We start from the raw sequence: 24742 nt of genomic DNA, 5'->3' as shown, positions 1-24742 counted from the left end.
ATAAATAAATAAATAAATAAATAAATAATTAAAAACAAACAAACACCACCGTTTCGTTTCCTTGTTTCGAAAAGGCGCGAAGGCTTCTCCGGCTCTCAACACGCTCCCGAGGTAAAACAAAAGCGCCCTTTGGGTGGAAAACGCGATTGGTTGGGGAAAGCTTGAGGAGTAAGAGCGGCACCCAATCGGAGGGGGAAGGCCTGCTAGCGTCATGAGGGACTGCCCCAATAGGCCCCCCAGGGGGTGGGGACTAGGTTTGAAAAGTTGGCGGGAAGCAACATGGCCGTGCGGCGGCAGCTGGAGCTTTTCTTCCAGGAGCCCCGACTGGGAGGCGTGATCAGAGTGGATCGGGCGGAACCCGGGACGAAGAGCTGCCGCCATGGTCAGCAAAGCGCAAAGCCTCCGGAGAACCCCGGGGAGCGGGTTCCGGGCTCCCGGAGTCTCAGGCTGGAGGACTGCGTGCTCTACCAGTGCCGCGGTTGCCGCTCGGTGCTGGGCGACTCGCTGCATCTCTGCGCCCAGGAGGAGAAGCTCCGCCTTCTCGTTTGCTTCAGTGAGTGGGTCGCACTCTTTTGAGTGTTGGGTTGGCAGCCTCGGAGCGAAAAGGGAAGGGCGCTTTCTTTTCTTTAGAAAAAGAAAAGGCGCGAACTACACCGGGCTCTTCATCAATCAGGCTGCACAAATGTTCAAATAAATACACGCAGGATTGTTTTCGCACGTGGCAATGTACACGGGTTATCATTACGCCTGTTACATTCGTGTAGGGGCCGTGCGAAGCTCAAAACATGGAATTTAAAAGATTTGAGCCGATGGTCTCAATCCGCCCCTGCCACTTGAAAAATGTTGGTGGTCGTGGCTCATGATTTCTGTTATGTCTTCTGCCAGGTGCTGTTTGATTTTGATTGCTTTCATTTCTTATGTTGTATTTTCTTGTAATTCAAACTGAAATGTAGTGCATAAGAAATAGAAGCAATAAAAATACATTTAAAAAACAAAAATGATGTAGTCCCATGAGACCTTGCCAGTATTGGCAGCAGTAGATATATATATATAGAGAGAGAGAGAGAGAGAGAGACCGACCCCGACCCCGACCCTACAGGGGTTGGCCAAGCATGAATGTGGACCGCAGGCCATATATGACACTCCACTTGCCCTTATTCCCACAACCATTCTGAGGCTGAGAAGGCCACATTCACATTCACACACTAAACCAGTTTAGTGTGATGTGAATAAGCTGTGGAGAGCCTTCTGTTGGGGTGATTCCCGCCTCTTCCCCTCATGTGGCATAGCCATGAGGAGTTCAGAAGCTTTCATTTCCAAACCAATAAACTGGTTAATCTTAATGAATGTTATATAAATCAACATCAAGCTATGATCTAAATAATGGTGTGAATTCCAAAGTACAGCATTAATTTCTATCATAACAGGAATCCACTTTTGCAATCTTCAGTGAGAGTCCCTTTTCTACTATGATTTCTGAAAGTGACATTTTAAATTTAGATCTTAGCTTGTGTAAAATGCTTCAGTAATTTAAATATGCCTGTAATAATATATATTAAACCTAAAGTGCATGTTGCAGTGATTCTAGCAGTAGATGTCTCTTATTTTTCAAGCATGAAGATAGTCTTGTTTCTATGAGATCTATTTGAATAATTTACAGGTGTATTAACAGGTCCCTGAATAAGTATTAAATGAAATAAAGTGTTTGAATGTAATGTATTGATGAATTCTTAGCTTTATTCAATCTGTAAAAGGTCTGCTTCTCTTTTCAGAGGTTACAAATGATGTTGTAGTGGAAGATAAATTGATGGTCTGCATTGAAGGAGACCTCAATGGATGGTGAGTTGTTTTTTTAATTAAAATTTACTACATCAGATGCTTAGAAGAGCAAGAATATCTTGGAACCATATGCCACCTTTTTGTTCTATTTGCATGTGACTTGGAGAAGGTGGCTAATGAAATAAATAATACTTTATTTGCCAGACTTGTTTTTTTAGTACTTTTAAAAATAAAATGCCTGGCTTAAGTAAATGTTTATTTCATTCCCAATGAGCATCCTTTGTCTCCGAGAAATGGCTCTTTTTGCATCTCTTCTTTCCTTTGTTTCCTGGGGCAGGTATCCTGGGGTCCTGGAAGAGTATAGATAGAGAAAGATCTGGGCAGAGAAGTGTTTCTGCCTTCTCTAGCTTTCTGACTGTGGAAACAATAAGATGTTATGGGAACCAGTGAAAGAAGGGGGGTTAGACTCAATGGCCCTTGTGGTCTCTTCCAATTCTATGATAAGAAATTCGGAAACATCCTCCTTGTTCCCCACCCCAATTTTGTGCCCTACCAGCTCCATAGAGCTTTTGATTTGGTTTTTCATCCACCTTGGATTCTCCCACCACTGCCCCCATAGGACTTCTTTGTAAATATTTAGGATGAATGCAGCATCTTTTGTTTAAGGATGCATATTCTGTAGTAAGGAAACCATGCTGCATTCTTATCACTAGGAATATGTTCAGACAGGCTTTTGCAACACCCTCTCCCCTGTAAACTTGGAAACTATATACCAGGCATAGGCAAACTCGGCCCTCCAGATGTTTTTGGCCTACAACTCCCATGATCCCTAGCTAGCAGGACCAGTGGACAGGGATGATGGGAATTGTAGTCCCAAAACATCTGGAGGGCCGAGTTTGCCTATGCCTGCTATCTACTAATGGAAAGATGCATACTTCTAAAAAGTTGCCGTACTTTAAATTTGGTTTTTATAACTGAATAATTCTGGATTTTCTAGGGCAAATTCCAAAAATGTTTCTTATGGTGGCTGAAGCCCCTAGTTTGGTCATAAAGCACATTATAGAATGCTGACTTCACACCTGGTCTTTTCCCCCCAGCACCTACAACATGTTGTACTGTCGAGAATGTAAAGCGGGAGTAGGTTTCAGACTCTATTGTTCAAAACCTCTGGCTCACCTGCGAGGCTTCTTTTGCCTTTTGAAGGACGACATCATATGGTTAGTATCCAGATGCATATTGAACTGATCAGATGGTTAAGTCATGCGGATAAACTCCAGTAAAACGAAGGGTAACAAACTGACACATACAAGACATCCTGTATAAGTTTATACATGAAGGTTTCATAAAAAGGCATGCAAAAGATTAAAAAAGGCTTTTCCAAAAGAGATACTGGCTGATGGCATCATTTGTAGACACTATGCTGTGGTAGTTACAGCAGCACCACGTGTAGCTAATATTTGGGTAGAAGCAGGCATTTATACAACTGAAAATAACTATTCCAATAGTAACACCTTGCTGTTATGAGAGCTGATCTGAAACTAATTTTCCAGTGGGATACAAGTTTAGGAGATTTATTCAATTAGCCACTGGAAAGTACCATTCATATTTTCTTGATCTTAAGGGCGACTTCACTTAATTGTCCCACCACCACGACCTTTTTATCCCATCACCTCTACAAAGAGCTCAGGGGACTGCTTCCCTTCCTGTTTAGATTCCCAACAGCCCAGTATTATATGGTTAGTGGGAAGTACAGGTCCAAAGTCACCCAGTGAGCTTCATGGCTGACTTGGGATTTGAATAGCCTTGCTATTACACTAAACAATGATCATGCAGTCTTGTGTTTTGACTTGTGAATGAGAAACCGTAATGTCACAGCTCAAGACGATGCTTTTCAGTGGATGACAGTGGATTGGCTGCTTAAGTATTACTTCATGATAAGGCATTGACCTTTGAATATGCTGTGTGAAAGGGCTTAAAACTGGCTATAAAATAGAAGTGATCTATGACCACAAAAGTTTAGCCTACTTGAGGAAGGGACAGGAGAGGCGAGAAGTTATTTTCTTGAAAATAAAATAAGTGTTGTATATTGAATAATTAGGTCCTTCAAAATACATTGTTACGAATCTGAAATGTACTGCAGTATGAGATTGTGGAAACCTATTACCGTATTTTTCGCTCTATAAGACGCACCAGACCACAAGACGCACCTAGTTTTTGGAGGAGGAAAACAAGTAAAAAAATATTCTGAATCTCAGAAGCCAGAACAGCAAGAGGGATCGCTGCGCAGTGAAAGCAGTGGTCCCTCTTGCTGTTCTGGCTTCTGGGATAGCTGTGCAGCCTGCATTCGCTCCATAAGACGCACACACATTTCCCCTTGTTTTAGGAGGGAAAAAGTGAGTCTTATAGAGCAAAAAATACGGTAATTTCAGGAAATTATATCACAAGTTAGGATATAATCAGTGAAATCAGGATGTTGGCAAAATACTATTAAATGGTTATTATTCATAATCTTCATTTTTGAATATTTAGATTTCTCTTGCTGGAGTAGACATAAAATGTTGAAAAAAGTGAACGCAATATTCTGAAAAATTGCAATATAAATGTTTATCTTCTTCTTTATTCATACATTCCTATGACTGATCAGCTAATTTCAAAATGTATTGTCTTTTAACCTATTTTTCAGTTACTTGTTAAAAACTAAAACGACAATTGAAGCCTCAAAGATGACCTGTCCTCCTGTGAGCCTAAAGGAACAAGTACAGAAAGTAAGTGTTCTTCTGTTTTTTGTGTTTGTTAACTACTGTTTTCCCCTTCTCACAGGAGAACTGGGCAGATAAAAATGTGACTAATGTACAAAAATATGTACCATTACAAAACATGTTAAGTGCTCTTATCAGCTTTGCAACCCTTGCAACAGAGAGCGTCTAGTGAACTTTTTTTAGGCTGCTATCCTAACCCCATTCACCTGGGAGTATAAGGCCCACTGAATTCACTGATTCAATATGACTTACTTATGAGCAGACATAGATAGAATTGTGCTGATAGTCTTTGACAGGGCAGAATTTAAACCTGGGTTTCTCTTATAAACTGTTGCACAATATACTAGACTGAGGTTAAAAGGAGTAGTCAGAGCAGTCTTTCAGACATTTATGGAACATAGAAACATAGGCTCTTTTCTAGTAATAATAATGAGCACAAACTGTTTTGAGGCTTGGCAAACCAAAGGCAACCCTCCAAGTCTGTGAAATAGAAAAAAATAGCTCCCAGGCACACTTAGCCAACACCGGTTGTTCTTTCAAGCACATGGTTGTATGAAAATAGGATGCTCTAGTTAGTTTCCAGAAAACATTTATACTTTAAACTAGTAAATATTAACATTTTTCAGTTTAAATTATAAATATTTTCTGGAAACTAACTACAGCATCCTATTTTCATAAACAAGCTTTTCAAAACAAGCAGTCCATAAAATTGAGCTTAATGCAGTCCTTTGTTCATTTAAACCAAAGAGCACATGAACACATTTGGCAGCCGAATGCCAAAGGCAAATATGGTATACTCTTACTAATACAATATTCAGTGTGTGTGTCCTCACTTTATCTGAGACAAATAGGAGCTGTTCCAGCTTGACTTTCCTGTGCCACTTGAGGAAACAGAATTCCTGTGCTATAAAAGAGGAGTCCACAGCACGGCTTCTTCCTGCATTAATGTTGCCCTAGTTCTGGTAGGAACTGCATTGTGGACTCCTCTCACATATTCTGAGGCTGCTGCCATTACCCAAATGCCAAATGAAATAGCTGCCGCAGTGGATCCTGTGCAGCTTGGGGAGGTTTGGAACAGGCCCTGTACAGCTTCATCATTTCTTTAGATCAAGAACTGTTTAAATCAGGGATGAGCAACCTTTGGCCATGCTAGCAAACAGCTATGGTAGGCCATAGGGGACCGATCTGAGTTTAAATCTTCCCAAGTATGATTAGATGTCAGACTACACAGCTGACAGTACTGGCTTTCATCTGAGGCCAGTGAGGTGGGCTAAAAGGTGAGGAGCAAGTGGAACCAAATTTGCACATGACAAACTGTCTTACACGGTTTTTGAAATATTGGTTGTCAGCATGCTGGGTTCATGCCAATCAAGTTTGGAGAGTTATCATGAAGGAGCGCTCAGCTGCCCTGGTCACTTTCCCAAGATACATGAGAGAGACCCTGAACAAGGACTTCTGCTTGTGCACTGGGGTTCCCCCCTCCTTCCCCTGTGCCCTCTATAATTGGGTCAAGGGGGTGTTTGGCTGAGAAAACACCTGAAACAGGTAAAGGGGATCCATTCATCTAGCAAGCCCAAATACTTGACCTGACAGAATAGCTTTGGTGCAATGTTGATTTTCTCCCACACCTTTAATAGAGATGCCTCTCAAATGCATAGTTACAAGGTGTGTCGCTAGACTTAAAATATTGGACAATTTTTTGTTCTCACTGACCAAGATTTGGCTGATATAATTGGTTTTCTGCATCACTTCGTTTTATCTAAGCTTGGCGATTATTATTTTTTGTAGTTAAAGGAGAGCCTTGTTTTAGCGCACATACGGATAGAACGGTTGATTGAGAAACTCGAAGAAAGAAACCAGCAGAAGTTGATGTCTGAAAAGCAGGTCTACAAAGTAAGACTACATGGCCAAGCATCGGGGGGAACAAGGAAGAAGTTGAACAACTAACTGGTAGAATTTCTGCAGTCACATATCTGCATTTGGCTGTGATGAACATGAGGTTGTAACTTGTCTTCACACAACCACTGTTTTGGTTGTACAGTATTTGAAAATGGCAGTGTGTCTTGGACTGGCAAATGGATTACACAAAGCATATGAACTGCTATATTTTTATATGTGCACACATAGTTCAGCCTGGATTTTTTTGGAATTGTTGCATCTGTTAATACTATCCTAAACTATACAGTGAATGCATTTGCAGCCTCTGTTTAGAGGAAATGTACAGCTTGTTCAGTTTTGTTGGCTTCAATTCAGCATTTTATTTTAAATTTGGCTTGAGACAGTTCAGTCTACCCAATAACCTGTTGTGTAAACTAAAAGTGTCAATTTAAAAACTATTAAAATTTCATCAAATTTGAACAGTAAATTTTGAACTGTAACACCAGTTGAATTCTATGCTAACAGGGTTTTTTAAATGCTGCCTAAACTACCAAAGATGGAGCATAGGTTAGAACAGTGTTTCCCAACCTTGTGCCTCCAGATGTTTTTGGCCTACAACTCCCATCATCCCTAGCTAGCAAGACCAGTGGTCAGGGATGATGGGAGTTGTAGGCCAAAAACATCTGGAGGCACAAGGTTGGGAAACACTGGGTTAGAAAACTTGTACAGATGTGAGGCAGCCTACATATCTGTATCTCTTATTAACTTTATGAATTGCTTCCTATGAAACATCTCAAAGCAATTTAACAATAAAAACAATTTCAAGTCCAAAGTAAGAATGTGCATTCCAGTGCTGTTTAAATGGTGTAGACACAAATTTGACAGAATGGACTGACCGGTTAGCTTATGTTTGATGGCGCTGCTTTCCTATTCATTTCACCACCTGATAAGTTTTCAGAAAAAAACTTAAAGCCCTGTGCAATGGTACCTCGGGTTAAGTACTTAACTCGTTACAGAGGTCCGTTCTTAACCTGAAGCACCACTTTAGCTAATGGCGTCCCCTGCTGCACCACCAGACCACAATTTCGGTTCTCATCCTGAAGCAAAGTTCTTAACTCAAGGTAATATTTCTGGGTTAGCGGAGTCTCTAACCTGAAGCGTCTAACCTGAAGCGTATGTAACCCGAGGTACCACTGTATTGGGAAGAGGAGGGAGAAGAGGCACTGCAAAACACATGGCAACCGATGACATAATTGTTGAGAAATACATGAGAGTATGAAGTGGCTCAGCTGTGCTAAAAAGCTGCTGGGGTTTCACAGCAATCATATAAGCTTGCAATGATTAAACATCTTCTGCTCCACAATGAAGGCAAACTGAAATATCTGAACCTACATTTCTATCGTTTCAAGAGTTTGTCCTAGAAGAAACGACACAATGGCATTTTAAGTGCATTCTCAGCCCATGCTGCTTTATTGCTAAAAAATTGTATACAGGTGCAGAGTTTCCAGGTTCAGTTTTGAACAATTATTGTTTACAGTGTCAAAATAATAATTTTAACACCCTCTTTCCCTCCCCAAAAGATGCATAGATATAAAAGCAAGCTGCCTTTTGGAAATCTTCAGATATATACAGGGGTAGATTTGTGGTATTTGTTACATAATTGTGCAATGGGAGTAAATAGTTTGCAGTGGCATATACCTTCCTTGTCTGTTCTGCTTGTTCAAGTGAGTTAACAAAATGTAAGCCTACTTCTAGAATTTATACAATGTTTCTGTACATTTCCCCAGACTCGAGCTTTCACAATCCTTTTATTATGATCAGTTATCCTATGCATTTGCAAAGACAATCTTTTCTTTGCTCTGAAAGAAGAAATTAATTAGCAGAGACCTAAATCACAACCTACAAGAGGGACAGAGTTCGGGGAAAACAATTCAATGATACAATACTATGGAGTCTTTTCATGTTAACATGAAATCAGAGGGGAAGTCAAACTGATGTCATTAAAAGCCTTCACTCACATCTCCAATATTCTTACATCTATTTGGCAGCTACTAATTACCGAAACTGGCAATGTAAAAAATATGGCCTCTATAACAAGCTTAAAATAAATGATTGGGAAAATAACCACTAACATAAAATACAGATTTGCCATAACAAATCCTTTTTCAGATCTATGAGAAAGCAAACTTTGATATGAAGAAGTATTTGTAACTTGCTCTGCATAAACTAGTATAGCCATAATCTAGTTAAGGAACTTTAAACTCAGTGTTTATTTTAAGCAGCACCTTCACATTAGGAAAATAATTTTCTAGTCCAAGGGCTATGCCTCTACCATCCTCTACTTAATATTTAATATGTATTCGGCATATATATTCTACCATTAAATGCACCCACTTATTACTTTTTTTGTAACTAAACCAATAATTTTTATGGGGGTGCCATTTACCCTCTTGAATCTAGTTAGCAAGCTCCACTGCTACATAGCAAGCTTGAACTTGCTTTGTGTCTAAAGCAAAACTTTGCCATTTTCAGATTAGTTATTGTAAGATGTATTAATGCTGGTCTGAAACCAGTTCATCTTGGTATAGCTGCCTAACAAGGTGAGAGATACCTGGCGAGGAGAACCTGTCATTTAAACTCAATACCTGAAGAGTGAGGACTGCTTAATGATTTCATCCACCTAAATTCTCATTTATTTGCAGCCAACAGGTTGTGATCCAGGTTCCTTCCTTCTTGTTACCTGAAAATTCCTACTACATACAACATTTTGCTATTGCCCTATTTGGGGTTCATCTAGTGCCTTCTCTGTACTCTGAAACTCTGCACCTTTTTTATTTGTACAATTGCCGCAGCCAAGAAACCCATCTTACCACCAACCATGCTCATATTATGTAGGCTCAAGGGAACACAATGAACCTGGTAAGAGGTCAAAAGGGCTCATTCTGCTAATTTTTCTTTCAAATACACAGTTTTGGTGTCATGCTTCTCTTATCTGTACATTCTGCCTCCTTTAAAGAGACAGAATGTTCTCTAAAATCAAAATCTGAGAATCAAAGCAGTAAGTTCAAGCTATTGGTATATTAGTTCCTATTGCTTCATTATGTATAAATGCATATATCAATTTACTGGTAATAACTATAACACTAGACATCTTAATCATGCATAATTAGAATACTACCTCTATAAAAGACTTGGTTTGTGAGCCTATGTGCCATTGTCAATTTTCCATGTATGTTTTCCATACTTGAGTTTCACAACCTCATCTGCCTTCCAAGGGTTTGTCAAAGATGGCAGAGGACAGATAAGTTGCAACTATTTAGATGCTAAACTCTGGAATGTTCATTGTGCTGTAATTAGGGAAAGTTGACAATTCCATCTAAAACCAACTAGCAAGTGATCAAACTCGAATGCTTTCATCCTCCCCCCCCCCCCCATAGAACCCATTTCCAGCTCTAAACCTGCTTTCTTCTCATCTAGTCATGTAGGAAATCTTCACCTTGGGGCATTCTCCCCTGCCCCATCACAGGACATATTCTCATTCTCTAGTATTTTGTTTTCCACATCCCTGTCATAAGAGTCCTTTCATACAAATGAGTTCTTTGTACAGCAGAGACCGTACTAAGCTTTGATTCCTGCAGTGTTTGGGGAGCACCACTTAGCTGACCATTCCTCTACATTTCAGGGCAGGGAGAACTCATTGCCTTTCTGTGTACAGGGTGAGGGCATAAACTCCTTGTCCTTCCTCCACCCCCACCCTCACCCTCAATCTTCAAGTACTTAATAAAGCGTGGTACAAAAATTCAGTTCAGCTTAGGCCTCCAAATCCTGTTGCAAAGATCCAACGCTACCACTTGCAAACTTACCATCTATATCCCAGAAGCCTGTTTGGAAAACACATTTATTGGCACCCATGTATTGTGCTTGGACTTCTACTGCTCAATAATTACTGTTCTTCAAAGTGCAAAGCAAGAATAAAAGGTCTAAAAGGGAGAAGTCAAGTAAGGGGGATTTTATCGTAAAAACTAGTGCACATGTAGAATAGAGACAGACTATTAAAAAAGAGCCCCCTGCAACCATTCATAAAGAATGGCACTAATATACTTAGAATGAAATCCTGTTCTCCACTGATAGAATAAAGGCTGTTAAGAGAATAAATGGAAGGCATGGTGGTGGTGGGGGAACCACACGTATACCCCAAGTGCTGCTTATGTGCCATGAAGAGCCACTTCATAGAAAGATCTTTCCCCTCATTAACTGCTTATGGAAACAAATTTCAGTGCTAAACCTTCAGGAGTTGAAATACCACAGCTACTGAGGTGCAAACTGCTTAAGTGCAATTTGTTGAAGCTGCCTCTCACAGGTGTCCTCCAGTTGTTTTGGATGTGCTGCTGGGGTTGATGGGACCTACAGCACAAAGCACCTGGAGGGCACCAGGCTGGCAAAGGCTGCTCTGGAGAGTAACAGAACCTCTCATTTCTATAGATCTAGGCAGCAAAGCTCTCCATTATGAGGTTATGCAAGATAGCCAAGCATCTTCAAACAGTTAACCACATCCTAAATGTTTCTGACTAAGCACCACAACAGCAAATCCTGCATGTATGAAGCTCACACACTCATCCAGATACCAAGCTAAAAAGTTCATTATTTATTAAATTGGGTAGCAGCAGCACTATGTCAGTCAAGCACCAGTTTTGCAAATTGAAAAGTATCTGCAAACCAGCAACTCAAAATAAATTTAGAGAAAAGCAAGTCCTACTGGTGGCATAGCTGTGATATCCCTTTCAGATTCTGCCAGTTTGCTCAGAATGGTTAACAAAGTGCAAATTTCCTTAGCCCTAGAATCATGTTTGTTTGAAAACAGTAAAAAGTGCCTTGTATATTTTGTGATGTGAACAAAATAGTCACAGGTTTTTGTTGACTATTTTTTCACATATAAAGGACAGTCTCCTTGATTCAGATTTCAAACATTATTTTGGAAACCATTCATAAAGCTCATATTACAGTATGAATATATAGGGGTCGTTCTGTACAGAATATATATCAATTCTACTTTTAAAATATGGGCTTCTTCCATCCACTTGAACAGGTGGCTGTGTTAATCAGACTGATGATAGATACTGACTACCCTCTGGCCATATTCTGCTTATGGAAGGCTCTTTAGTACAGTGGAGCCATCAGTGGAAAAAGGGTTGAGGCACTCTTCAGTGATTCCTCCTTCCCACTCAAAACTGACCTGGAGAATTGGTGGGCCCTTTGGAACAGTATGGGCAGCTGTTGAGGGGAGGGGAACTACCCAAAATAGCCTTGATCCCTATTCAAAAGCCTTCTATTGGCAGACACACACCAGCTAGGATATAACTCCTTGCAATTAAGGAAAACAATAAAGGTAAAGCCTTCAAGTATACATCCCAACCTTGTAGATGAATCTGTTCTACTTCAGCTGTATCCTGTTTAAGGCAGAGTTACATATTAGGCTTACAGTTTACATGGTCTTACATGCATACTAGGTTAGTGCAAGCTGCATTTTAAAGAGGTATGAACTGCACTCTAGAGTGGTGAGGGTAAAAGATTGCCAGGCATACCCATCTAGAATAGAAGCTTCCAAACTCAAAAGTAGCTTTTATAATTAAGAGTGAAACCACGTAACAGGCGTACAAGTTTTTAAAAGGTTTTTTAAAAGAGAAAAATAACATTTTCAGGAGACACAACACTTGCTAGGTGCTAAGATGCTTTGTACCTTGCCAACATTCCTCAAAAATTTGACACATCTAACCAGCTTTAGGTAATGGCAACAAGTTTCCACAATCAAATCTAAATTGCATGTTTAGGTTGAACCTGGCCCTGTTCACAGTCTCTGAAGAGTTCCCTTTCACACCAGAAGTTCAACTACATGCTATCTATTGAAAAGGAGGACAGGGGTTCATCCACTTTCTCATCCACACTGCATCTTTAGCCCATGACCACAACAAGTTTCTGCCCTACTTGCATCAATTGGGGGGGGGGGGAGCTATGCAGGAGTTTTAAACAGGCTCCTCAATAAAGCATTCAAGTGCCAACTTCCTTTGAGGAATTTCCTAACATTTTAAAGAGAAACTCATCATGTCAGGCAACTCCCTGCAACACAGAGCACCACAAACCTATTTGGTTAGTACCATTTATTCTACTATACAATACTTGCTAATGCAAGTAGTTCCTATTACATGCAAACAGTTATTGCTACTAAAGTTCTATTGATTAAGTCATCTTATGGCTTTATTTGCATCAGGGATTCTTTCCCCCTACATACTGTGCTATTTTGCATTCCAGTTTCAGAGGTATTTTTCCATCAATTGATTCTCCCAAGCACTAAAAACTATTTCATTCAATGGGACAGATACATTTCTTCCCAACAGAACCTTGGCTGAGCTCAGGTCCTCACTGCTCATTTGTAAACAACCCACCTTCCCAAATTTCAAGGGAGAATAGGCAGAGACCTTTAAACATAGATCTCTTGTGTTGTGGTTAATTAACTGTTTCCTATGATTTTTTAGCCAATGGTAAACCAAAACCAGAAATATTTTTTTCCTCACCAAGGTGGCCATTTACAGACAAGACCAAGAAAAAGATGCAGTATCCTCTTTAAGCTACAAGTAGTTGTTTTCTAAAAACAAAATCACAGCAGTCCAGACTACAGGATATGCACAGAAAAATCAGGTACCTGAATTGCTGATCTCACTTATTTGAACTAAAAGCAAATTGATAATATAAGCAGGGAGACATCTTAGTGACCCAAATAGTTGTACTGCAATGATTAAAAAATTTGTAAAACAGCAAACTCCTTCAGGTGCTATGGAAGTAGAAAAATGAGAATCATTTGCTTTCAAAAATGAATACTACCAATCTTCAATAGCAGTAGCAGTGTTGTTATTTGTAATTTAGTCATTTTTTCAACTTGATAGATGATGTGCTGCTCTAACATAAGGGTACTTATGAGCAAATATGCAACTAGTGGGTAACTGAGTAAAAGTTTATAGGCTCTTCTGAATGGAGAACAGTCATATATGAAGGGACATTTTATGAGAACATGTTGTGGCAAAGATTAGCCTTATGCACACTTAAATCTGTGAAACTTCTTAGTCCAAGAGATCAGTGAATTTTCCCATTGCAGCAAAATATTATTTGCCCAAAAAAGGATTTGTTAAGGACTGTTTCAACTGTAGTTTCCTTGAGGTGCACTTCTACCTGCTTACAGATTCAAGATTCCTCATGCTACTGATTTTATTCACCAATATATGCTATCATTGCCTAGAAAGGACACTGCATCCTTAGCCCATGACCATAATCTTGTCAGTTTCTTATGAATTACACCATCAGCCTTGTTAATTTGTCACTCTGAAATTGTAAAAAAAGTACTACTAGGCTCATGCACTGATCCTAACATGGCACTACAGTTTTGCTACAAAGCACTAATGCTTATGGAACTATACACATCTCAAAATGGAAGACATTGGTGATTTTGTTGTTCTCAAACAACTTGTAACATTTTGTCCACAAGTATTAAAATATATTTATATGTATATATTATACTATTGCACGTGCCCGGTATTTGTTTTTCATAAGGGAAAGATTTCCTGCCAACATGAACAGATGAAGATAAAAATGTAAAATAAAAAGATTAAGGCAGTATTGCCTTGACACAGTACTTTTAAGATGCTACAGGAGAAGTACTACAAACGGGTTTCTTGGGCCATGTACAGCACTCGTTTCTCCAAGATTTTAAACTGAGTCCTCATGTAGTCAGGGGAGCTTGAGGGAAAGGGATGGGGGAGTTGTTCTTTGCTGGAATTTTGTGCAACTGATATGGCCACTTTCTCTTATATCTATCCTGACAATTTAGGGAAACTAAACATTTTCACTCTGTGCCAGCATATTCTTTTACAAATTAAATCTGAGAGAAGTACGTAGGGAAGACAACATAAAGTCTACCGACATAGAAGCAAATCATCACTACACTTGATGTCTTCTGTATTTTCAGTTCCAGAATGAGAGAATGTTTCACTAAGAAGCCTAACCCTATATCTAAAATCCCAATAAATTAAACAGGAATTCCTGTTCAGAATAACCTAGAAGGAAATCCGACTACTTTTATTTCTGGACTTCTATTTGAATTAGGATTTAAGTATACTTCAAAGCCAATCTAAATAACCATGACAATTTCCCCCCAGCAAGCTGACCCAAGTCATAAATCTGATTATGTTTAGCAGTTATAAATATTTACCTGTTTGAACATTCCATTTTAAAAAACTGATTTGAATTAAGGAAAGCATCTGAATAAGCTTTCCTAAGTATTTATGTGAATCTTTTATTATATAAAAGGAACATAAGATTAAGTGATGAGCAAATACCAGTATTTAGCTTGGGATGCTCCTTTCAAAACTATTAAATACCCCAAACAGCTGCTGTTTTCCATCACAGGAAATACTGCCATTGCTACCTCACACCAGACATCAAGTAGCACTAAAAATGTTGATAACCAAAACTGGCCATTATAACATGCACTCCCATTTTTTTACCCAGATTGAAAATATTTTGAAGCCATTGGCAGATTTTAAACTCACATTTTCAGTAAGACTGAAGGTGCAGTGCTGAGGGCTTCAGCATAAGGAAGCGGGGGAGACTTTTCTAAAACCAGGAATCAATCTACTCTTGCAAAGTGTGGCTAATAATCAGCTATTATTCCATGCTAAAGAAAATGTCCGATATGAATCATGTGCAATTGAGACAAAGCATCTTTTGTAAACATGTTAGAAACAGAATTTCCACCTTAACTTTCAGTGACCCACAGAATTAGTGAAGAAGCCCTTTCTGAGCATGTGTTGTCTTTGTTCAACCAACTGGTGGGAAATTTCACATATATTTTACACTATCAGTTGGTGCCTTTGGGTAAAAGCTTGGAGAAAGGTATTATTCCTTTTGTTGCTGAATTCCCTAGGAAGACTGGGGATACCATGTAAAACCCATTGCTCCTGGGTTTGGTTTCAAGATTTCAACCCCTTGGGAAGGATCTTGCTAGAAAAGCAGCAACTGACAGGATCACCTCTCCTTTCCAGCAATTATGTAAATTTATATATGCAAGTTTTGTTTTTTAATAGTCTACTCAAAACAGTGAACAAAATTACTAAATGCTACTGTGCTTCAACTGCTTCACATAATGGCATTAAGATGGACACCTATAAATTGGCTCCTTTTAAAAGGAGAAAAATTCCAACAGGGCAATTTCGCAAGCTGTTTTTTTTTTCCTTCTTAAGAAGTTATTCCTCATTTTAAGTACACCTGTATATCCTTTTATTTCTGCACAATATTTTCTTTAAAGGTTTGTGTAACAAGTTCCAAGGATATATCAATTTGCTCGCTTCTCTAAATGCTATGTTGAGAGTAGGCAGTTATTTTACCAAGGTAGTTTGAAAGGGGGGAAATGCCAATCAAATTAGGGTTATGCCTCTATCTATATGCAAAATCATTTATAGAGTGCAAAAACTCTGAACAAAAAGTTTGCATGTTTCAGTGAAATGTCAGCCATTAATTTCAGTTGCTCTGAAAGGACAGTAGTATTTTTTCTATAATACAGGCGTTACATCTCCAATTCAGGTTAAGGAGTGGAGCAGAAAATAAGCAGTGCTTCTTCATTTTCCCTCATGGAGATAAAGGAAGGAGTTTTCTTCACCAGAAGCCGTCAAAGCTCCTTTAGCAGCCTGTGTTGGGTCAACAGGAAAGGACCTGGAAACATACACACACAAATTAGCTAATTAAAAGAGAAAGTAATTTCACTCTAAATTAAGTTGAAACTGACTTCACATACACATTTTATGGGAACCTTGGAACTTTTAAAGATTTGGAGGAATTGTTTTACAGGTGAATTACAGTGCCTGTGACCCCCCCCCCCGGGTATTCCAAGCAGTTCTTATTCTGGGACCCCTCAGGTTTCACACACCAAGAACAGATCCTGATTGCTGTGGCCAATGCTATATACCATTATGAGCAGTGCTAGAAGTCTACCTGGTACATCATTCAAGATGTATGAAATAAGCCTATTTCAGAGATAAATGCTAATTAATTCGAATATTGCAATGGAATAAAAAGATTGCCAGAGGAAGAAAACTTCAGAGAATAAACAGAAACTGTGAGCAGTTTTAATTTCAATACAGCACACTTAGACTATGAGTCGGTTTCATGTCATGAGGGGAAATGGGAGAGCCAGCTTCCTTCCCCCCTTGTCGGATGACTCCAGAGAGGGTTGGCAGGCTCATCCTGCTAAGATGGAGAAAGGGGGGAGCACAGAAAGGCAGACTGATGGAAGAAAAAAGAAAAAGAAAATCTGGGTTGCCATTCTCCCATGCATAGTGAGAGAGAGTGATAACTGTCAACTTGCAGTCCAGCTGGCAGGAAGTGAATTTGGAGAGACGTTGCCGAGCCCGCTTAGGTAACCGAGCAGGGCAGTGTAAACACATCCAAGACTCCACTTCTCCTCGGCTGGAAAAAAGCTTTCAAGTGGGTAGTGGAAAACACCCAGATACATTTATCCAACTTTATACATTTATAGATTTCTATCCAAGGACCTGAAATAATTTCTGTCAATTCAGCTTAACACCACCTTTCCATATTTACTTACTGTTGCATAAGACTACTGTAATTTTCTGACTCCTGATTCTTTGACTGCAACCACAAGAATGTTTTCCCCTGTGTAAGAAAAGATTGAGAGCTTTTAAAAATCATACATCAGTCAAGCAATATAATAAAAAGCTAACTTTCATGGGTGGTGTCTTTATTCTGGAAGGGGTTATTTATAGTTATTGGTTTTAGAACTGCATGAGAAGAGAGTTGTCAGCAAAACTACTAAGTTTCTTAGTAAAAACTCCAAATGGTATGCTCTCATCTGAACCAAGAACAGTAAGCCCACAACTTACCTGGGGGTTATGTTCCAGGAATTGTGCCTAAAGCCAAAAGCATGTATAGTCAAAACACACTGGGTGCAACTGCCAAAGTCTTTTTTCTTGGATATGCATCTCCTTTTACTTATTTTTATTATTTTGCCAAATGGTAAAGCTTAATGCACACTAGTTAAATGTGTGTAATGTGCAGACTTAATGTATAACATAAACACTATTCCTAGGATGGTAGGCCGCAAACGGCTTTCATATTATCCAAAGAAGGGTTAAACCAACACTTACCTTTTGCTTTATGGCTGCAGAAACTCTTTATCACCAGAAAGTCTTGCCTTTAGCTTTCTGATAATTTTCTTATTCTGACTGCCAATCAGGATGGTGCATGCATGGACCTATGGCACACAACAGGAAAGAAACTCAAATTCAGGCCACAGGGGAAAAAAAAGGATCACATGTTCCTCTTCTTATCCTAAGATACTGGGTTTCCTAGTATTGAAAAAAGTCTCCACCCAGGGCTTTTCTTCTAGGAAAAGAGGTGCCGGAACTTGTTGAGCTTTTCTTAGGGGAGTGCCCAGCCAAAGTTGGTGACCATTGGGGGGGGGCTCTCTTCTTTACCCGCTCACCGCACTGCCGCTGCACCAGAGACTGTGCGACTCACAGCCTCAGTTGCTCAACATGGAGTGCAATGCCACCCACAGCCTCAGGTGCACAGTCCTGAGCAGCGTGCCCCCGTGCTGCAATGCTACAGAGGTGCCGGAACGCACCAAAGAGGTGCCAGGACCCGTATAAATCATGATGACAATGCACAGCCTGCTAGTATAACAGACAATGTCCTTTCAAGATGAGGTATAAATTATCTCATAAATTTTGTCTTAAGGAATAAATAGAAGTGCTCATTGTAATCAATGGGATTATGTAGATGCAATGCTAACTATGCCACAAGAAGCTGACTTGCACACTCCTGTTCTCATCCTGCCCCTGGCAAATGTGACACAACTACGTTGAAGCTTCTAATCATGATTAGGGGCAAACCATAATTTACAACAGTCTCTAAAACCCAACAAGTATGCACACCACTTCTGAAATGTACAGCATCTGAAAGATCCAGGCGAATCCCAAACGCTTGGGGACTTGTGCACAGGAGCTACCAGTTGATTTTGCCTGGTACCTTTCCACTGTTTGCTTGGAGTTACAATTCCTTCTTTGGACCTTGTCTTTATTGCTCCATACAGTGGTAGCGGGCTGTGTAAAGCATGAAAGAGCTCTTATCTTCAAGCCAATGCATTTAACATCAGGGTATAATTCATCAAGATCATATTTGCCTAGCCTTCACTGAGCAGTCAGAAATGCAATACTCAAATGAATGCATTTTTCATTCAGAGCCTCTGCATTTCTTCAACAGCTTATAACAGTGCAGTCATAACTAAAGAAGCACAAAGGGTTACATTTCCCTCCAATTACTATCTAATCAAGTAATATGCAATTCTCGGGAAAAGAATGGAGTGTTTCAAATAGAGAAGATCAGAAAATCTGCAGTTTCTAATTAAATTTCAAAGGGAAGGACTACACTCGGGTCTTAAGAATGCAAAGCTGACAAGTCTAGCAGTAGAATGATGGATCACCTGTGAGCAGGGGTGCTCAGCATACAATTAAAAACACACACATATACCCGGTACACACAAACAGCAGCATTCTGGTGCTTATTCACTTTCTGCAATACACAATATTTTTAAAGGCAAAGAAGTGTGAGCACCTTTAGAAATTTCTAGCCATTTAAGATGGTCTTTAAATTCTCGTGGCATCTTGCACTCTGAATTTTCATTAACTACTCAAGAAATTTTTAAAGCATATTTAAATTCTCTGAGAATTCTCATGATAAAGTACAGTAACTGAAATGCTGAGCTACTTAACTAATAAGAAAGTAGGAAGGTGAGAGTTGGAGAACTTGGCTGCTATACATACTACTTTCAGTTCTAGTCACCTCTCCACATATCTGAGAGTATTTTCATAACAAAATAATGCAAGATTTTCCAGTGACATGATGGAATTATCCCCAACTCACATGAAAACCCGTGGAAGGTGAAGATGCAAGTCAAGGTATTGAAACTGTAATGCAAGATTTAAAAATAGGTTTGTGTTTTTGAAATCTCTGCTACATTCACAAAGCAGGTTGTCTACTCACCCAATCAATAATATAAATCCCCTTCACCCTAAACAGCAACACTGAAATGTTTAATGTATTAATGCATTATCATGATGCTAACATGGCATTATGTAAAGCTTGGAGGAAGGGGGTGCCCAGGACTATTTTGTGATGCAAATCAATTTCCCAGAACAGTGGTTCTTCATTTACAGAATTTTGTCATCAATAAGACGAAGGCCAAAAAAAGAATCTGAAACTCTATCTCCCTACTCCATTCAGCAAAATATAAACTGGAAGCTATGTTTTAAAATAATCACTTTGCACTGAGCAGAGCAGGGGAATAGGACACAGTTTAGTCAGCAGCTATGATGATTCTAGTACCAAGCAGTTTTATTCTGCTTTCTTAAAATAGTAAATAAAACCAATGAAGTGAATGATAGTAAAATGTAATTACTTATAACAGGTACTTTGGCAGTACTCAACAGTAAAGGGCTGTTATAGGAATTGAAATTTCTGTACTTCATCTAATTTAAAGCAAGATCTAATAATGGAACAGCACCGCTGAGACTCAAGTGCAATGGCTGTAATATCAGTATAACGTAATATTCCATTCTTCTAGATTCAGGTAGGTAGCTGTGTTGGTCTGACGCAGTCAATATATATATATATATATATATATATATATATATATATATATGCAGGTTTTGGTGTCCTCGGGTGTCTTCCCGTGTAAAAGTTGGGGTGTCTAGGCCTAGACACCCCAACTTTTACACGGGAAGACACCCGAGGACACCAAAACCTGCATTCCTGTACCCGTGAAAATCTACGAAAGCAAATATATATATATATATATTGTCCAGTAGCACTTTAGAGACCAACTAAGTTTGTTCTTGGTATAAGCTTTCATGTGCATGCATACTTCTTCAGATACCTGTTCAAAGATTGCATTTTCCTCTGAAAGTCTGTGGTGTCACTGACGTAGCTAGGAGCAATGATGGCATACGGTTTCAGAACAAAGTCCATATATCCAGAAGTGTGCATGCACATAAAAGCTTATACCAAGAACAAACTCAGTTGGTCTCTAAGGTGCTACTGGACTATATATAAAATATCCCATAGCCTTGGATCAAGGCCCAATCTCAACACAGCAACCACCAGCTCTGCAAAATGGTATGTGTCATGCCAGCAAAGGTGACAAGAAGATGGAGATAGACTTAGGAAAGGATCAGCAGTTTTAGAATTTTAGTCCCATTAGTGTCAGAAAAGCCATAAAAATGCATTGCTTTGCTTTATAAAATGAATTAGCAATTATCTGTCAAATAAGGCAGTTTCAAAGCTGGAATTATTTTTTTCCAGGGGAAATGTCTATATCGCTAACACCCAAGTTTTGGGGTTGCCAAAATAACAGTTTTTAGTGCTTTCATCTTTTCCATGTATTTCGCAGTGTCCTTGCCAGAAGCTGGGGTGTGTATTTGTGTTGAGTGCTGGTGTCTGAAGCAGTCGCTTAGCTGGGGGGGGCACTTACTTGGGGGTGGCATGCTGGAGCCCAAGGTGACACCCAAATCCAGGCACCCCAGAGCGCAGTGCAGACCAGGGCGGTGCTTGCAGGGCGCCAAGCCGCTGCAACCCCTACAGCCGCTGGAGGGCAGCTAAGAAGGATGCAACTGGCACGAGCTGGCCCCACGAGCGGTGCCAGGCCCACAGCGCACCTGAGCCATAGTGTCTTGGGTGCCTGCAGACATCGTGCCACCCCAAAAAGCACTGTGGGACTGGCCTCTGCCCACCGCCTCCCTCTCAATTACCCTCCAGCTGAGGGGGAAGCATTGGGCAGACTTCCTGCACCTCAGGCGCTGGGATTCTGGCTTTGTGCCCTGCTCACCCTGCCCCGCTATGCACAACGCCCAAGTGGCTAGTTACGCCACTGGCCTGAAGGCACTTGGGGGACCTTCAAACAGTGGCACCCAACTGGCTACTCTCCCCATCCACCCTTCTCTTGGGAAAGGCAGGTGGGGTACGTTGTGCACCACTGTGTGAAAGGCTTGCATGCCTTGGCTACATTACCCTCAGGCCCTTCCCTTGGGAGGGTGCTTGACTTGTTGCTTGAAGGTTTGGGACATTTTCAAGCAGTGACAGCAACCTGGCATTCTTTCCACTAGTTCTTCCCCTGGGAAAGGCTTGAAAGAGGCTTGGCTCATAGAGAAGGGGGCTGGCAACTACAGTTTTTGACTCTGCCAGTAAAGCTCGCCAAAAATGATAGACCCTTACTTGGGGCAATTTGAATTAGACCTCCATTTCTTCACATCTGTCTCTTTTCCATTAAAGACATTTTGGCAGCTGTATAAATAGAATCTCCTAAGTATGCAATTAAAAAAAAAATATTTCTGCAGTATCTACTTCAATAAGATGCAGCTGCTCTTTGTCTATATAGCAAAGAATACAGTGCATACAAATTAATGCATTCAGAATGCACTCCAGCCATCTGCTGAAGCTCACCAGCAATTTTACATGAGATCTGCCAGCTTGTTCACAGTGTATGTTTCAATGTTTTTTCCAAAGCTAGTCATAATTTATTACTTCATTGCAGATGGGCTCCTATTTCTTGATTTCTTTAAGAAAACAGCTGATCTGTCACTCTTGCTTCTATGTGTTACTTATTAAAAGCAGAACTGTAAGAAGCAAATAAGACCCAGGGTTGTTTTTCTTTTAAAAAAAAGCAAAATTCACAGAAAAAGTAAATAATAATGGAAATAAATATGTCCACTTATACGAGTATGGAAACAGGACAGGTGAAGCCTTCCTAATCCCCACAAAAACATATGGCTTGCTCTATTTCTGATACACACAACATGAAAGCTGTGATGTGCAAGACAAGGGAAAATGGGAGTTGAATCAACAAGAGATACAGCTCTCACAGGAGCCAACTTCTGGGGGCTTTGGACCCCACAATAAAATAATTGAGGGGTCCGGGGCCCCACAAAGTTGATGGGCATCGGCATTCAAATAGCGTGTGGGAAATGCGTCATGTGATCGATTATGTGGGGCGGGGCTTACCTGATCCCCACGATATTTTATTCAAGTTGGCACCCCTGTCAGCTCAAGGAAGAAAAGGGGGCACATAATCGGCCCTGCGCAGTAAGGACGACTAGAGGCCGGGCTAGTCTGCTGCAGGCACGACGAATTCCAGCCTTCCCTCGAAAAACACAGGAGCTACAGAGGACCCCCCTGGAAAATGCGCACCGACCCCCAACCCACTTCTCAACACTGGAAAGAAGGCAGGAGATGGTTTCGCCGCTGGGACACCCAGCGAGGCCCAAGTACCCGCAGCAATGCCTCGCCAACCCCACCCGCTCGAGAACTAGAGAGGCGGTGTGCCTTGTCTCTCTCTTTCTCGGCCGCTGCACAGCGCCGGGTGCCTGGAGCACCTCGCCCGTGCAGGGCCTCACCAGAAGCCCTCGCTCCCTGCCAGCTTTGGGGAGGAAGGGGAGAGGGGAAAGGAGGAGATCGCCCTGGCTTGGCCACCGAGGCCACGCAGCGATTCCCGACCCCCTCGTTCCAGGCGTAGCCCGCTTACAAGTTTGCGGCTCTGGAGGCAGAGAAAGGCGAGCTGCTTCCACCCTCACAAACCCCGGACGACGAGGAGGAAGGAGGCCCCTTATGAGGTAAAAGGCCAGAACTGAGGTAATAAGAATAAGCTCCGGACACCAGAACTTGTCTCTCTCCAGCGGCACAGAACCGGGACGGGCACGAAAAGAGAGAGCAGGTTCCGACCGGCTCAACGGACGGGCTTCGCCAAGTGAGTTCCAGGCTCCAGGTTGGTTTTTTCTGTCCAGCGGGCCCTCGTGCCCACGAACCTTCCCCACGGAAGCCCCCGAGCCCGCCATATCTTACCTCAGTTAAGGCCCCAGGGCCGCAGCCCACGGCGCTCTCCTTCCTTCCCCCTCACTCCGCCATCTTCCCCTCCTTACTTCGAGCGCCCAATGGGAGACCGGCGCAGGGCAACGCAGCGGCCGTTCTACAGAACGCGGGTCCCACCGAGTGGGCCGCTCTCCTGTCACTCACTTCTCCGCTTTGGGCTGCCATTGGGTAGCCTTCCCCCAAACGGCTGGACACGGAGAGGCGATTGGCCAACCGCGATGTGGTATACGCCTTCCTCCTCGCGAGTCCTATCGCCGCGTTGAAGAAGCGGGGAGGTCGGGAGGTGGGTGTTAGGCATTAGGTGTACTCAGTCGTCCAGGACGCCTCCTAAAGGAAGGAAGGGGTTGTGCGCTGTGGCGGGAATGCGCAAATTGGAAATTGTACTTTTGTTTATTCTGTTACATTTCCCCCGCAGCTGCTGCTCCTCCTCCTCGCTCAGTAGGATGCTCGTGCCTGCTGCCACTAATTTGCTCAAGTGAGCGCGTCCAAATTGAATGGGGAATGTAGAGCTGGATCTTTCAGTGAACATAAGGCGATCTTACTTGATGGGCCGATAGGGAACTATAACCGGGCTTCAATCCTAAGCACACCAGGCCCCCCACCCACAGGGCAAGGTGCTGCAACCGCCTCAAGCACAGAGACAGGCAGGCAGATTCCTCCCGTTTCTGGTCTAGATCTTCACTCACCCCTTCGTCACTGGCAGGTAGGGAGGGTGCCATTTTGTGGTTTGCCAAAGTGGTTTGCTGGGTTGGCCCTGCCACTTACAAGCTAGACAGTTCTTTCAGCTTTAGTTCTGGGTGTCCTGCAAATTAAACCAGGGAGAATAAGCATTATATAAAGGGTGGTACATTCACGCCAGCTCTACTTAGGAAAGAGCTTCCTCAGTAGAAATAAGACTGCTTAGCGTTTTGCTCTGGCAGGTTGGGAATGCTATCTTGAAACCCAGTTGGAACAACACAGAAAATGTAGACCAAAATCCTCATCCAAACTCAGATCACACTTCTCTCCACAGACCGAATCTTGCACTTCCTCGTTCCACCATTATGCAAAAATAGATGTCAAAAAGAAACCCTCTGGGTTTTCAGAAGGGATTTGTCACCCACCACCATCAATAACTTGTGTAGGAATCATACATATTCACATGGGATCTGTACGTCAGATTCTCCAGTTTTGCTCCTAGGTGGAACTGTGAATTGTTAGCTCTCCCTTTTTTCCTGGTGTGATCAGTTGGTACAGGTATGATCTGACAGTAATTTTCGGGGGGGGGGGCACTATAAAAATTCTGAAGTCTCAAGTTGGAGCTCTATGATAGCACCCTAAAAGCTTAGTTTCATAATGGTGTGGGT

General features: G+C 41.3%; 1 protein-coding gene and 3 long non-coding RNA genes across 5 annotated transcripts in view; 3 read left to right on the top strand and 1 right to left on the bottom strand.

The window, feature by feature from the left end:
- Window positions 1-232: 232 nt before the first annotated feature.
- Window positions 233-10175, top strand: OIP5 (Opa interacting protein 5). Of its 2 annotated transcripts, XM_083745579.1 has the most exons (6): window positions 242-553; window positions 1773-1839; window positions 2877-2996; window positions 4463-4544; window positions 6327-6992; window positions 7133-10175. In XM_083745579.1, exons 1-5 carry the CDS (start codon window positions 280-282, stop codon window positions 6483-6485), a joined length of 702 nt encoding a protein of 233 aa, XP_083601705.1. In that variant the 5' UTR covers window positions 242-279; the 3' UTR covers window positions 6486-6992; window positions 7133-10175. The 2 variants fall into 2 exon arrangements, with proteins under 2 accessions (XP_083601706.1, XP_083601705.1); XM_083745580.1 differs by lacking the exons at window positions 2877-2996; window positions 7133-10175 and having other exon boundaries at window positions 233-553; window positions 6327-6989.
- LOC310847688 lies at window positions 7857-23533 on the bottom strand. The gene is made up of 4 exons (XR_014565964.1): window positions 23370-23533; window positions 17624-17730; window positions 17065-17132; window positions 7857-16172 (listed from the first exon to the last, which is right to left on the bottom strand). It is a non-coding gene; the product is annotated as an uncharacterized lncRNA (long non-coding RNA).
- The window catches only part of LOC310847772, a 19308-nt gene continuing 15892 nt past the window's right edge, over window positions 21327-24742 (top strand). Inside the window, exon 1 of the long non-coding RNA XR_014566014.1 lies at window positions 21327-23292. This is a non-coding gene — a long non-coding RNA (uncharacterized lncRNA). The remainder of the gene's footprint in view (window positions 23293-24742) is intronic.
- LOC310847820 overlaps window positions 23568-24742 on the top strand; it is a 3715-nt gene continuing 2540 nt past the window's right edge. The window contains exon 1 of the long non-coding RNA XR_014566034.1: window positions 23568-24632. This is a non-coding gene — a long non-coding RNA (uncharacterized lncRNA). The remainder of the gene's footprint in view (window positions 24633-24742) is intronic.

Source organism: Podarcis gaigeae, assembly GCF_964106915.1.
Source record: "Podarcis gaigeae genome assembly, chromosome: 1".
NCBI lineage: Eukaryota > Metazoa > Chordata > Lepidosauria > Squamata > Lacertidae > Podarcis > Podarcis gaigeae.
Note: the sequence above shows the minus strand (reverse complement) of the source record. Positions and strands in the feature narration are given on the sequence as shown.

What these genes read in the sequence shown, in the direction of transcription:
- OIP5 (XM_083745579.1), top strand. Translation starts at nt 280, where the DNA reads ATGGCCGTGCGGCGGCAGCTGGAGCTTTTCTTCCAGGAGCCCCGACTG. An exon ending in TTGAAGGACGACATCATATG is followed by an intron (nt 2,997 to 4,462) that starts GTTAGTATCCAG and finishes CCTATTTTTCAG; the next exon opens with TTACTTGTTAAAAACTAAAA. An exon ending in TAAAGGAACAAGTACAGAAA is followed by an intron (nt 4,545 to 6,326) that starts GTAAGTGTTCTT and finishes TATTTTTTGTAG; the next exon opens with TTAAAGGAGAGCCTTGTTTT.